The sequence below is a fragment of the Cherax quadricarinatus genome, chromosome 69 (assembly GCF_038502225.1).
Source record: "Cherax quadricarinatus isolate ZL_2023a chromosome 69, ASM3850222v1, whole genome shotgun sequence".
Classification (NCBI taxonomy): Eukaryota; Metazoa; Arthropoda; class Malacostraca; order Decapoda; family Parastacidae; genus Cherax; species Cherax quadricarinatus.
In genome coordinates, this window is record NC_091360.1 from 9,239,317 (window position 1) to 9,254,228 (window position 14,912).

Consider the following 14,912-nt stretch of genomic DNA (forward strand, 5'->3'; position numbering starts at 1 on the left):
GTCGCCACACTAACCTACCTCTACTATTTGGTGGTGCTACTTGCTGAATAAGTCATCCCAGTTTCCATTTATTGTTATAACCTGCTCACTATTAGCCTTAGCCATGGTTCCAATGAATAAAAGAAATGTTTTTCTTTGTGTAAAGCACACCATATATTGTCCATTAAAGATAAGGTGGCTTTGAAGGCACTGTCGGCCACCATGAGCTCAGCTAACTTAAAGAAGCTGTGACCAGTAAAAATGGGCCTACATGTGAGAGAATAGGTCTGTGTGGTAAGTGTGCACTATATAAACAAAATCCTGCAGCACGCAGTGCATAATAAGAAACTGTGACCGTGTTTTTTTTGTGTAAAACAGTGACTTTGCAGTATATTTTTGTATGGTCTTGTTTTTTTTTTTTTTTTTTTTTTGATAGAATGGCAGATATATTACACAAATGGATAAGATTTTGATTGGTTTCACTATGGAAAGTACTTTGAGGTTGAGCTCAAAGTAGCAGAAATGTTCGACTTTTGCCAATGTTCAAGAGTATACAAATGACGCCACCTTCCAATACTACGTGTCCAACTGGCCAGTCTAATACGCAGTCATGAATGGGTTAACATTATTTATACGATTATTACAATAATCCAGTATACATAATAGTGAATCTTCTATTTTTTGTGTTAATAAAAATTCAAAATGGAAAGTAAGCATAATGTAAGAGGGGCCTGGAGACATGAATAATGAACAGAGAACATTTTATTTTAGTGTTAGCAATGACTGCATTGTTTATTCTGGACTCTATTTTGAAACTGGCATCTCTTGAAATTTGTGTGAAATTGGCCAAATTACCAATTTCTGACCACTTTATTGGGCAGTTGAAATAGGTAAATGGGCACTTTCTTGTACTCAGTTGACAGAATAGAAGGAATTCTAGTGAAATAGATATGAGTTTGGTAGACTAGAACTGGAACAAAGGGCCATACAGGATATTGCAAGAAACACAAAATATTTTTATTCCTATGCAAAATCCAAGCTAAGAACTACCTGTAGAATTAAATAACAAAAAGGCACAATACCGTGACTGGAACGACACACAAATAACCCGCACATAAAAGACAGAAGCTTACGACGACGTTTCGGTCCGACTTGGACCATTGACAAAGTCAATGGTCCAAGTCGGACCGAAACGTCGTCGTAAGCTTCTGTCTTTTATGTGCGGGTTATTTGTGTACCTGTAGAATTAGACCATTATTGAGAGAAGATTTGTATTCTGACAATGAACAGGAAATGAGTGAAATCTTTAAAGAACAGTATGAGTCAGTGATCAGCAACTCACTAAATGACAGCAAGGTAGAAAATGCAGAAATATTTTTCACTCCATCAGAAGGCTGCGCAGACCAACTAACTGACATTAGTACAAATTCCATAGATTTCGTAAGAGAAATGGACAACATGCCCCTCACTCAGCATCTGGACCAGATTCATGGAATGTTCTATTTATAAAGAAGTGCAAAGTACCACTAGCACGAGCCCTCAGTATTCTTTGGAGAAAGAGCTTAGATCTAGGTGAAATACTGGAGGCCTTAAGGAGTGCAGACATAGCTTCTTTGCATATGGGAGGTAGTAGAGCACTATCTAAAAATTACAGACCAGTAGCCCTAACTTCTCACGTTATAAAAATCTTTGAAAGTGTGATGAGACGGCAGGTTACAAATTTCATGGACCAGCACAACCCGAACCAGCATGGTTTTAGAGCAGGATGATCATGCCTGTCACAGCTACTGAACCATTATGACAGAATTATGGAGTCATTGGAAGATGACCAAAACGCAGATGTGATTTACACAGATTTTGCAAAGGTGTTTGACAAATGCAATCATGGAGTGATAGCACACAGAATGAGGGCCATCAGCATTATGGGGAAAGTAGGCAGATAGATTTTCAGGTTCCTAACATGCAGAACACAAAAAAAAGTAGTAGTAAACAGAGCAAAATCCAGCATCAGCGAGGTCAAAAGTTTGGTGCCCCAAGGCACTGTCCTGGCACCTCTGCGATTTCTCATCCTCACAGCAGACATAAATAAAAACACCCATCACACTTTTGTATCATCTCTTGCAGATGACACTAAGATAAGCATGAAAGTCACTACTGTAGAGGACACTGAAAAATTACAGGAAGATGTAATCAGGGTTTTCCAGTGGGCAGTTGAGAACAACATGACGTTCAATGATGATAAGTTCCAGCTGCTTAGGTATGGAAAGAATGAAGAACTCAAAAGGGTCAACAAATAGAATGAAAGGAGCATATAAAAGACCTGGGAATAATTATGTCAGCTGACCTTTCTTTTAAAGAATATAACAAGACAAAGATCACAGCAGCCAGGAAAATGACAGGGTGGGTATCGAGAACTTTCAGAACAAGGGAAATAATGCCGATGGTGACACTCTTCAAATCGCAAGTGCTCCCTCATTTAGAATATTGCTCATTGCTGACAGCCCTGTTCAAAGCAGGAGAAATATCAGAGCTGGAACAAATACAGAGCTCGTTTACGGCTCACATTAAACCAGTAAAGCACCTAAATTACTGGGAACGCCTTCAAGTCTTGAACATGTACTCATTAGAGCAGTGGAGAGAGAGATACATGATAATATATACCTGGAAAGTACACTGCCATAACAACTTACTGGTGTGAGAGATATGGGAGGAAGTGTAAAATAAACCCAGTGAGGAGCAGGGATGCAGTGGGGACAATAAGGGAACATTGTATCAACATCCGGGGTCCCAGACTATTCAACATCTTACCAGAAGATATCAGAAACATGGCTGGAACAAGTGTAGAAGCCTTCAAGAGGAAACTGGACAAGTATCTTCACCAGGTGCCAGATCAACCAGGCTGTGATGGATATGTGGGGCAGCAGGCCTCCAGCAGCAGCAGCGTGGTTGACCAGGCAAACATCAGATAAGCCTGGCCTATGGCCAGGCTCGTCTTCACTACTCTCAAAACTTCAAAGGTCAAAGGTAAAGGTAATGGAATGGGCCAAAAATAGGGTGTAAAGTGGATGCAATCGCCGATGCATAAATATTGCTGTTGGGTTAAATGTATTCTAGCCTAACCACTCTGTAATCCTGCAAAATCACTAATCCGCACCCTACAGGTCCCTATGGTGTAATAATGTTGGTAGAAATACCGACAATATGTAAAGTAAAAGGACACAAGTGCAACTAATGTGACATTTTTATTGTGGCAACATTTGGATTAGTGAATGTCAACCTGTATTATTGTCATTATTAACCCTTTCGGGGTTTCGGCCGTACTAGTACGGCTTACGCACCAGGGTTTTTGACGTACTAGTACGCATAAATTCTAGTGCCCTCAAATCTAGCAAGAGAAAGCTGGTAGGCCTACATATGAAAGAATGGGTCTGTGTGGTCAGTGTGCACAGTATAAAAAAAATCCTGCAGCACACAGTGTGTAATGAGAAAAAAAATCTTTGACCGTGTTTTTGGTTTAAAATAGCGACTTTGCACTGTATTTTCGTATGGTATTTATTGTTGTATTCTAGTTTTCCTGGTCTCATTATATAGAATGGAAGACATATTACAGAAATTGAGATGATTTTGACTGGTTTTACAATGAAAAGTACCTTGAAATTGAGCTCAAAGTAGCAGAAATGTTCGATTTTTACCAAAGCTCAAAAGTAAAAAAATCATGCTAAGCGTCCAATACATGTCAACTGGCGAGTCTAATATTCTTTCACAAGTGTGCCGATATTATTTATACCATTTCTGCACTAATGCAGTAGTCTGCATTACAGTAAATCTTATTTTTTTTTTTTTTGTGAGAATAAAAAATCAAAGTGGAAAGCAAAAGAAATGTAAGAGGGGCCTGGGGACGTGACTAATGAACAGAGGAAATGTTATTTTAGTGCCAGGAATGTCTTTCTTGTTTATTCTGGACCCTATTTGGAAATTGGCATCTTTTGAAATTTGTGTGAAATTGGCAAAATTGCAAAATTCTGACCACTTTATTGGACAGTTGAAATCGGTAAATGGGTGGTTTCTTGTACTCATTCGATAGAAAAAATGGAGTTATAGCGAAATAGTTATGATTTTTGTCAGCTAGTACAAAGAAATTGGCTGAAAACAGGGCTCAAAGTGGGCAAAATCGCCGATGCGTAAACATCGTAGAGACCGCTAACTTCACGAGTGCATAATTCCATAAGTTTTCCATCATATTTCATACTTTTGGTGTCATTATGATCGGGAAAAGATTCTCTCTCTTTTCACAAGAAAAAATAAATTTTTTTTTTTTAAATTTTGGCGATCCTGAGAACAAGTCTCTGAGAGGGCCTGGCGAACCCCAAAGGGTTAAAATATTTTCATCCTTAGCTTATGAGTGGTAAATATATTTATTGTAAGAAGCCTGAATGAATGAAGAATGGGTGTAATTGAAAACCACTCTATTAGTGTAATGCCGTAAAGCAAAGCATTGTAAAGTGGGACCCTCCTGTACTGTGATGGCTATGTGGGTCAGCAGGATGCTAACAGCAACAGCTTGATTGAACATGCAGTCAGTAAGAAAGACTGGCCTCAGCCTGGACTATTAGGGGTAGAAAAAGCCTCTAAACTGGACACAGGTTTATCTCTGGCATGTAGTGAACATTCAGTGGGGGGATCCTTAACGCTTGTGAAGGGTTCTTGATGCAAGGAATTGGAGCTACTCTTCCTTTCCTTTGATCAAACTTGTTGACCTACCATTCTCCAAGTTCCATGTGAAAGTCACCATAGTTGTGGTGGTTTCCTGTGAATATACAGGCAGACCCTAATTTATGGGACTTTGCTTTATGGCGATTTGCTAATATGGACATTTCAAAATATAACCAAAATTTGTTTATATGGCTCCTTGATTTGCTATTACAGCATCTGCATGCCACTGTGATAATACATGTAATAGGTAAGCCAAAGTGTTGGTATCATTAGGTATTGGCTAATTTTGATGGTATCGATATAAAATTGAGTATCAATATCCACAATTTTTTTAGTATTATCCCATTGCCAATTATGATATATACATACTTGTTTTGGTTTTTCTACAAATAAGCTGATCACCCTAAGGCAGTGGTTCTCAACTCGTTGCAGCCCGTGGACCACCAGCCCAAATATAAAAATATCATGGACCATTTAATTTTTTGAGTAATGATGTATAAAGGCAAAGCAAAGACAACAGACAATTTGAATTGGAATACTGTACATTTCTTATGAACAGATATTCGAGAAGTTATATAAAATAGTAGATATCTAACGTTTTGGTTCGAAATGTATTTCATACAAACATAATTTCCTGGAAATAAATGAATACATATCTAACATTTTGCTGTGAGATTTCTTTCTAATAAACATGATTTTGAAATTATGAAATATATAGCCATTTTTCTTTAAAATATGATTATTTCACTTTTCCTTGCAACCAGGATTCTGGATTCTCTTCTCACTGACAAGCTTTTCAATGTTAAGAGTGGTACTTGATAATGCACAACGAATATCGCTTTTAACCCTTTCAGGGTCGACAGGCCCTCTCCCAGACTTGTTCTCAGGGTCGACAAATTTTCAAAAGAAAAAAATTATTTTTTCTTATGAAAAGATAGAGAATCTTTTCCCGATCATAATGACACCAAAAGTATGAAATTTGATGGAAGACTTATGGAATTATGCTCTCGTGAAATTAGCGGTCTCGACGATGTTTACGGATCGGCGATTTTGCCCACTTTGAGCCCTATTTTCAGCCAATTTCAGTGTACTAGTTGACAAAAATCATAACTATTTCGCTATAACTCCATTTTATCTATCGATTTCAACTATCCAATAAAGTGGTCAGAATTTAGCAATTTTGCCAATTTCACACAAATTTCAAAAGATGCCAGTTTCCAAATAGGGTCTAGAATAAACAAGAAAGACATTCCTGGCACTAAAATAGCGTTTTCTCCTTTCATTAGCCATGTCCCCATGCCCCTCTTACATTCTTTTGCTTTCCACTTTGAATTTTTATTCTCACAAAAAAAAAAATAAGATTTACTGTTATGCAGACTACTTCATTAGTGTAGAAATGGTATAAATAATATCAGCACACATGTGAAAGAATATTAGACTCACCAGTTGACGTGTATTGAACACGTAACATTATTTGTTTACTTTTGAACTTTGGCAAAAATTGAAGATTTCTGCTAATTTGAGCTCAATTTCAAGGTACTTTTCATTGTAAAATCGGTCAAAATCGTCTCAATTTCTATAATATGACTTCCATTCTATAAAATGAGACCAGGAAAACTAGAATACTATCATAAATACCATACGAAAAGACAGTGCAAAGTCTCTGTTTTAAACCAAAAACACTGTCAAAGTTTTTTTTTCTCATTACGCACTGTGTGCTGCAGGATTTTTTTTTTATACTGCCCACACTGACCACATAGACCCATTCTTTCATATGTAGGCCTACCAGCTTTCTCTCACTAGATTTGAGGGCGCTAGAATTTAGGCGTACTACTACGTCAAAAACCCTGGTGCATAAGCCATACTAATACGTTACAAACCCTGAAAGGGTTAACTGCAAGCCAATTCCTGTGTTTGGACTTAATGTGCAACAAACATGAAAATCCACTCACACACATGTAAGTTGATGCAAATGGGAAGAGAAATCTGACTGCATGTGTTGACAGATAAATTTAATCAATAAATTTAGGACTATATGCACCAATCTTCAGTTTATTGCCAAATATCATGAACATTCTGTGGACCACCCAAAATGTTGCCATGGACCACCAGTTGAGAACCATTGCCCTAAGGCATTAAGTCTAATTAAGAAATTAATATGTCTTTATTTCATTCACATGGAAATTCTAAATCCATAAGGGTGATTCACTGTTAGGAATGAGAGGTACTGGTAATTAGGTTTGACCTGAAAAAGAAAGAGAGGGGTACTCAAATTCCTTTGACCAAGAGCCCTTCACCAGCATCAAGATACCTCCCTTTTACAGAGTTTATAGGTTACCTCAAGAGAATATATCACGGTTGATTTGTTTTTGTCTTGTAAGTTGCCAGATAAAATGTAACCTTGTATAATTACATTAATTCTGTATTATGAGTATAGTGTTGTATTTGTTATTACAATATCTTTGCTTGAAATTAATGAATATTCCACAGGTTGATTTCGTGGTTCCTGTGTTATCACCGCAGTTCTTGCGTCAGATTCAGAATCGAGACTGGGACAGCAACTGTGTGGATGAGAGACGATACAATCGCTTTATTTACCGCCTGACATTGGATCACTATGTACACAAAGGTAGCAGAAACTACAAGTGCCGTCCTCTTTGTCCTGCTGAGTACTTTTCAGAGGTGAGTGCACTGCTCTTCTTATTGAGTCAGTCATTGTTTTATCAGCATGTTAGATAGAGATGAATGAAGACAAGTGGTTTTTAATTGATGTGCTGTTGGAGTGTGAAGAGGGCAACTTTTATGGGAGGATTCAAGGAAACTGGTTAGTCAGACTTGAGTTCTGAAGGTGAAAAGGGGCAGTGCATGTACTCAGAATGGTAGGAATGCTACAGTAAAATTGTAACCTGATTGTGATGTCAGCACACTTCTGGAATGACAATGATTAAATGTATGATGGTGAATGTGTTTTCTTCCTTGAGTCACCCCTCCTTGGAATGAAATGGCCATTTAGGTAAAAAGAAATAAAGCTATTTATGTATTTTTAGTTTTAATTTCTGTATTGCAATACTGTGTGTGTGTTCAATCAAGGTGAGTAAAGACAATTTGGGGGGATTTGATATGCTGTTGTTGCATGAGTATGATAACATCAGATATGTGGGTCAGTGGGCCACCAGCAACAGCAGCCTGGTTGACTAGGAAACCACCAGACAATCCTAGCCCAAGGCTGGGCTCTGGGAGTGAAAAAAAAAACTCTCAGAACTCTTCAAAGGTATATCAGCAAAAGGATTTCAAGGATATCATTTAACCAGACCTGAACTCTGATGAAGGATTAGTGGGAATGTTGCAGTTTGGTGGGTTATTTAAATTGTGATGTCCATTCACTTCTGGAAAGACTACTGAATGAGTGATGGTGAATGCATTTCCCTCTTTATGATCACCCTCCTTTTGTGGGAAATGACCGATGTGTTAATAAAATATATTTACTTTAGTAATAGATAAAAGAATGAAGATTATTACAAGTGTGAAGAGAAGAAGAGATTTTCTCTTATTACTGTTTTCTTTGGCGCTGGTTCCCAAACTTTTGTTGATTGTGGTGTCCCTTGATCCATCATATACCCCTTAGCATGTTGTATTATTCACCATGTAATCCTTTGTACAGATTTTTCATGATGCCAACAAATAACATATTAAGACATACAAATCAAACAATATAATCTTAACTTGATTACCTGACATTCTCCAAGTGCTGTATGATTCCTACAGGTTTTGTGCTTCTCCATGAAAATAATAATCCCAAATTTTACTAGCACAATATATAACTTTGTTGTACAACAACCATGCCTGTCATGAGACTAAAATACCGTGAACAAGTGGCTATTAACTCCTGTATCAATCACTAAATGTAAAAAAATACATAATAATAATACATTAATAATAATAATACTGTGTTTCAGGTGATGCAAAGTGAGTTGGTGAAGGGTTTTGGACTTCTGCAAGTGGTCTGGAATTGCTCATCAGAAAATAAGATTGAAGATTTTGCCAAGGTTATCATCAGTGAATTAAAGTGCAGAGGAAGATGAAAACGAACCCATAATGGTCTTTGACATGCTAGTGAGATATGGCCTTGTGCTAATTCATTATCTTTGTCATTGAGAGTAAGGTGAAGAGTAGAGGTGCTCCTTGACTTAGGATATTTCAGCTTAATGGTGGTGCAAAAACAGTTACTTTGGAGATGAAACTTAAGATAATTGCCTAGTATGAAGGCAGCAAGTCTGTAACATGTATACATTTTTTTAATTTTCAATATTGGTGTTTAGTTACAGTAATTATTTGTTTACTTATTCAATCACTGGTTATTTATTTATTTATTAAGCATATATTAATTTTCAACTTAAGTTCCAATGATGGATTCGTTAGAACGTAAGTAACCCCATTGTTAGTCAAGGAGCACCTGTACGTTGTTGTTTTTACAGTATGTTATATACACTGTTACAGGTTGGTCACAACCTCTTGATAGTGTCAGACTAACCAGGGTGTAATAGCTATGTAGGCCTTCAGCTTGCTAGAAATAACAGTCTGGTTGTCCAAGTAATCAACAGGGAAGCCTAGCTTAAGGTTGGGCTTCATTGTTAGATGAGCCCTTGAAACTGACCACAGGTTAATGCATGTAGGCATGTATGTGGGCTTCACTGGTAGATGAGCCCTTGAAACTGGCTGCAGGTTAATGCATGTAGGCATGTATGTGGGCTTCACTGGTAGATGAACCCTTGAAACTGACCACAGGTTAATGCATTTGAGCATGTGCAAGCGTTTGTTCCTGTGTGTGTCATTTGTAGTTGCTGCTTTTATGAGACTCTCTCTTTTGGGATAAGGTAAGGAAGGCACATGCATGCACTTGTGTGTAATTTACACTTGGTGCTTTTTTGAGACTCTCTCTATTGAGATAAGGATGTAATAATGTTGGTAGAATTACCGACAATATGTAAAGTGAAAGGACACAAGTGCAACTGTGACATTTTTATTGTGGCAACGTTTCGCTCTCTAGGAACTTTGTCAAGCCGTTGACGAAGCTCCTGGAGAGCGAAACGTTGCCACAATGAAAATGTCACATTAGTTGCACTTGTGTCCTTTCACTTTACATACAAGATAAGGAAGCTTGAGACTTTGGGGTTATTAGGTTGAAAACGATTAATGCTGCAATATCCAGCAATTATTTAGTGATTTGTATTGAATTTGTTATTATGTTATCCCAGTTTGTCACTGAAGCAGTGGTGCAGCCAGGATTTCAATCTGGAGGCTTAAAATTCAAAAGATGTTGAAAAAAAAATCAAAGAAATCTTTTCCTGGATTTATTAAACTATTGCGCTTTTGTGGTCACTGGCCAAAATAATTCATTGAAATTTAGACATTAATTAAATGAAAATTATTTGTATCAAGGGCCTTAGTTCCACAAGCATTGCCCGTGGCTGCATCACTGCATTGAAGCATAGTAAATTGATGTGAAGGATTCTGTACATCACTCCATATGTCATTAGATTATTAGTATTGCTTTTGGCAAAATCAGCAAATACTTTTTTAATACACTGGCCATCTCTGACTGAGGTAGGGTAACCTGAAAAATAAGAAACACTTTAACCATGACTATCACTGTCTTGCTAAAGGTATACCAACATTACAGCTGAGATGCCCCTCCTTTATAGTGCAGGCACTGTATTTTCCACCTCCAGGACTCAAGTCCAGCTAACCAATTTTCTTGATTTCCTTTATTAATGTTACTTTGTTCACACACTAACAGCATGTCAAGTCATAAAAAGAACTTGTATGTTGAATGCCCTTTGAATTTAACCCTTTGACTGTTTTGGTCATATATATACGTCTTACAAGCCACCGTTTTTGACGTATATATACTCATAAATTGTAGCGGCTTCAAATCAAGCAGGAGAAAGCTGGTAGGCCCACATTTGAGAGAATGGGTCAGTGTGCACCACAAAAAAAAATCCTGCAGCACGCAGTGCTTAATGAGAAAAAAAAAACTCTGACTTTTTTTTTTTTTAATTCAAATGCCGACTTTGTGGCCTATTTTCGTGTAGTATTTATTGGTCTCTTTTGATAGAGTGGAAAACATATTATAGAAAGAGGTGATTTTGATTGGTTTTACTATGAAAAGAACCTTGAAATGGAGCTCAAAATAGGGGAAATGTTTGATTTTTGCCGATGTTCAAAAGTAAACAATAAATAAATGTCCAAGTAGCCATTCTAATATGCAGTCATGAATGGGTTGACATTATTTATACAATTATTACAATATTGTAGTAGTCTGCATAATGGTAAAGCTTCTATTTTTTTGTTTGAATAAAAATTCAAAATAGAGTAATATCAGAGGGGCCTGGAGATGTGACTGATGAACAAAGAAAATGTTATTTTAGAGCCAGGAATGTCTGCATTGTTCATTCTGGGCCATATTTTGAAATTGTCATTTTTTAATTTTCATGAAATTGGGTAAATTGCAAATTTCTGACCACGTTATTGGGCAGTCGAAATCGGTAAATGGCCAGTTTCTCATACTCCATCGATAGAAAAAATGGAGTTTTAAAGAAATAGCTATGAGTTTGGTCGACTGGAACAATGGAATTAACCAAAAATAGGGCTCAAAGTGAGCGACACCGCCAATTCATAAATATCGCCGAGGTCGCTAAATGTGCGAGAGCGTAATTCCATCGGTTTTCCATCAAATTTCATTCTTTTGGTATCATTACAATCAAGAAAAGATTCTCTATCATTTCATAAGAAAATTTTTTTTTTTTTTTTTGGAAATTTTGCAACACCAGGAGACACCTCAGGATTTGGGGTTGTTACAGTCAAGAGGTTAAAATCTCCTTTACCCCTTCTTTCATAGGACAACCTCTACCTCTCCTTCCCTCCACTCATTGGTCAAAAGAGAGGCATATATAGGCATATCAAAAGAGGAAATGGGCAGTTAAGAAATCAATTAACCCTTAAATGGTCCAAACATGTTTATACGTTTTTTCAACATCTGAAAGTATGTAAAAAAATGTAGATCTTCTTTTTTGTTTTACATTTGAAAACGTGTAAAAAAAACTTATCTACATTTTTTTTGGTTATATTTGAGAACAAATGGATTTGTCAGTTAAAAATAGGAGAGGAGAGTTATTAAATGGAGAGTTAGAGGTATTGGGAAGATGGAGGGAATATTTTGAGGAATTGTTAAATGTTGATGAAGATAGGAAAGCTGTGATTTCGTGTATAGGACAAGGAGGAATAACATCTTGTAGGAGTGAGGAAGAGCCAGTTGTGAGTGTGGGGGAAGTTCGTGAGGCAGTAGGTAAAATGAAAGTGGGTAAGGCAGCCGGGATTGATGGGATAAAGATAGAAATGTTAAAAGCAGGTGGGGATATAGTTTTGGAGTGGTTGGTGCAATTATTTAATAAATGTATGGAAGAGGGTAAGGTACCTAGGGATTGGCAGAGAGCATGCATAGTTCCTTTGTATAAAGGCAAAGGGGATAAAAGAGAGTGCAAAAATTATAGGGGGATAAGTCTGCTGAGTATACCTGGTAAAGTGTATGGTAGAGTTATTATTGAAAGAATTAAGAGTAAGACGGAGAATAGGATAGCAGATGAACAAGGAGGCTTTAGGAAAGGTAGGGGGTGTGTGGACCAGGTGTTTACAGTGAAACATATAAGTGAACAGTATTTAGATAAGGCTAAAGAGGTCTTTGTGGCATTTATGGATTTGGAAAAGGTGTATGACAAGGTGGATAGGGGGGCAATGTGGCAGATGTTGCAAGTGTATGGTGTAGGAGGTAGGTTACTGAAAGCAGTGAAGAGTTTTTACGAGGATAGTGAGGCTCAAGTTAGAGTATGTAGGAAAGAGGGAAACTTTTTCCCAGTAAAAGTAGGCCTTAGACAAGGATGTGTGATGTCACCGTGGTCATTTTTCTAGCAGATGCAATTGATACAATGTTATGGTCCTTGAAGGTGAGATCCTCCGACATAATCACTCCCAGGTCTTTGACGTTGGTGTTTCGCTCTATTTCGTGGCCAGAATTTGTTTTGTACTCTGATGAAGATTTAATTTCCTCATGTTTACCATATCTGAGTAATTGAAATTTCTCATCGTTGAACTTCATATTGTTTTCTGCAGCCCACTGAAAGATTTGGTTGATGTCCGCCTGGAGCCTTGCAGTGTCTGCAATGGAAGACACTGTCATGCAGATTCGGGTGTCATCTGCAAAGGAAGACACGGTGCTGTGGCTGACATCCTTGTCTATGTCGGATATGAGGATGAGGAACAAGATGGGAGCTAGTACTGTGCCTTGTGGAACAGAGCTTTTCACCGTAGCTGCCTCGGACTTTACTCTGTTGACGACTACTCTCTGTGTTCTGTTAGTGAGGAAATTATAGATCCATCGACCGACTTTTCCTGTTATTCCTTTAGCGCGCATTTTGTGCGCTATTACGCCATGGTCACACTTGTCGAAGGCTTTTGCAAAGTCTGTATATATTACATCTGCATTCTTTTTGTCTTCTAGTGCATTTAGGACCTTGTCGTAGTGATCCAGTAGCTGAGACAGACAGGAGCGACCTGTTCTAAACCCATGTTGCCCTGGGTTGTGTAACTGATGGGTTTCTAGATGGGTGGTGATCTTGCTTCTTAGGACCCTTTCAAAGATTTTTATGATATGGGATGTTAGTGCTATTGGTCTGTAGTTCTTTGCTGTTGCTTTACTGCCCCCTTTGTGGAGTGGGGCTATGTCTGTTGTTTTTAGTAACTGAGGGACGACCCCCGTGTCCATGCTCCCTCTCCATAGGATGGAAAAGGCTCGTGATAGGGGCTTCTTGCAGTTCTTGATGAACACAGAGTTCCATGAGTCTGGCCCTGGGGCAGAGTGCATGGGCATGTCATTTATCACCTGTTCGAAGTCATTTGGCGTCAGGATAACATCGGATAGGCTTGTGTTAATCAAATTTTGTGGCTCTCTCATAAAAAATTAATTTTGATCTTCGACTCTCAGTCTGGTTAGCGGCTTGCTAAAAACTGAGTCATATTGGGACTTGAGTAGCTCACTCATTTCCTTGCTGTCATCTGTGTAGGACCCATCTTGTTTAAGTAGGGGCCCAATACTGGGCGTTGTTCTCGATTTTGATTTGGCATAGGAGAAGAAATACTTTGGGTTTCTTTCGATTTCATTTATAGCTTTTAGTTCTTCCCGCGATTCCTGACTCCTAAAGGATTCTTTTAGCTTAAGTTCGATGCTTGCTATTTCTCTGACCAGTGTCTCCCTGCGCATTTCAGATATATTGACCTCTTTTAGCCGCTCTGTTATTCTTTTCCGTCGCCTGTAAAGGGAGCGCCTGTCTCTTTCTATTTTACATCTACTCCTCCTTTTTCTTAGAGGAATAAGCCTTGTGCATACATCGAGTGCCACCGAGTTAATCTGTTCTAGGCATAAGTTTGGGTCTGTGTTGCTTAGTATATCTTCCCAGCTTATATCGGTTAGGACTTGGTTTACTTGGTCCCACTTTGTTTTTGTTATTGAAGTTGAATTTGGTGAATGCTCCCTCGTGACTAGTCTCATTTTGTCGGTCTGGGGCTCCTCGCATACATGTCTGAACCTCAATTATGTTGTGATCTGAGTATATTGTTTTTGATATGGTGACATTTCTTATCAGATCATCATTGTTAGTGAATATGAGGTCTAGTGTATTCTCCAGTCTAGTAGGCTCTATTATTTGCTGGTTTAAATTGAATTTTGTGCAGAGATTTAAAAGCTCGTGTGAGTGTGAGTTTTCATCAGAGCTGCCTCCTGGTGTTATTACTGCAACAATATTATTTGCTATATTCCTCCATTTTAGGTGCCTTAAGTTGAAATCCCCCAGGAGCAAGATGTTGGGTGCAGGAGCTGGAAGATTTTCCAGACAGTGGTCAAGTTGTTTAATATATTTATAGATGGGGTTGTAAGAGAAGTAAATGCGAGGGTCTTGGCAAGAGGCGTGGAGTTAAAAGATAAAGAATCACACACAAAGTGGGAGTTGTCACAGCTGCTCTTTGCTGATGACACTGTGCTCTTGGGAGATTCCGAAGAGAAGTTGCAGAGATTGGTGGATGAATTTGGTAGGGTGTGCAAAAGAAGAAAATTAAAGGTGAATACAGGAAAGAGTAAGGTTATGAGGATAACAAAAAGATTAGGTGATGAA

At 38.1% G+C, this 14,912-nt stretch overlaps 1 protein-coding gene across 3 annotated transcripts in view; it reads left to right on the plus strand.

Moving 5' to 3' along the window:
• Positions 1–14,912, plus strand: part of LOC128701875 (uncharacterized) — a 98,184-nt gene that overhangs the window by 65,657 nt on the left and 17,615 nt on the right. Inside the window, exons 7-8 of one of the 3 annotated variants that reach the window (XM_053795839.2) lie at positions 7,183–7,374; positions 8,649–10,720. In XM_053795839.2, coding sequence (XP_053651814.1) covers positions 7,183–7,374; positions 8,649–8,774 — 318 coding nt within the window. In that variant the 3' untranslated portion in view covers positions 8,775–10,720. Of the gene's footprint in view, positions 1–7,182; positions 7,375–8,648; positions 10,722–14,912 lie in introns of those variants that run through there. The other 2 variants (XM_053795836.2, XM_053795840.2) reach the window with 2 other exon arrangements.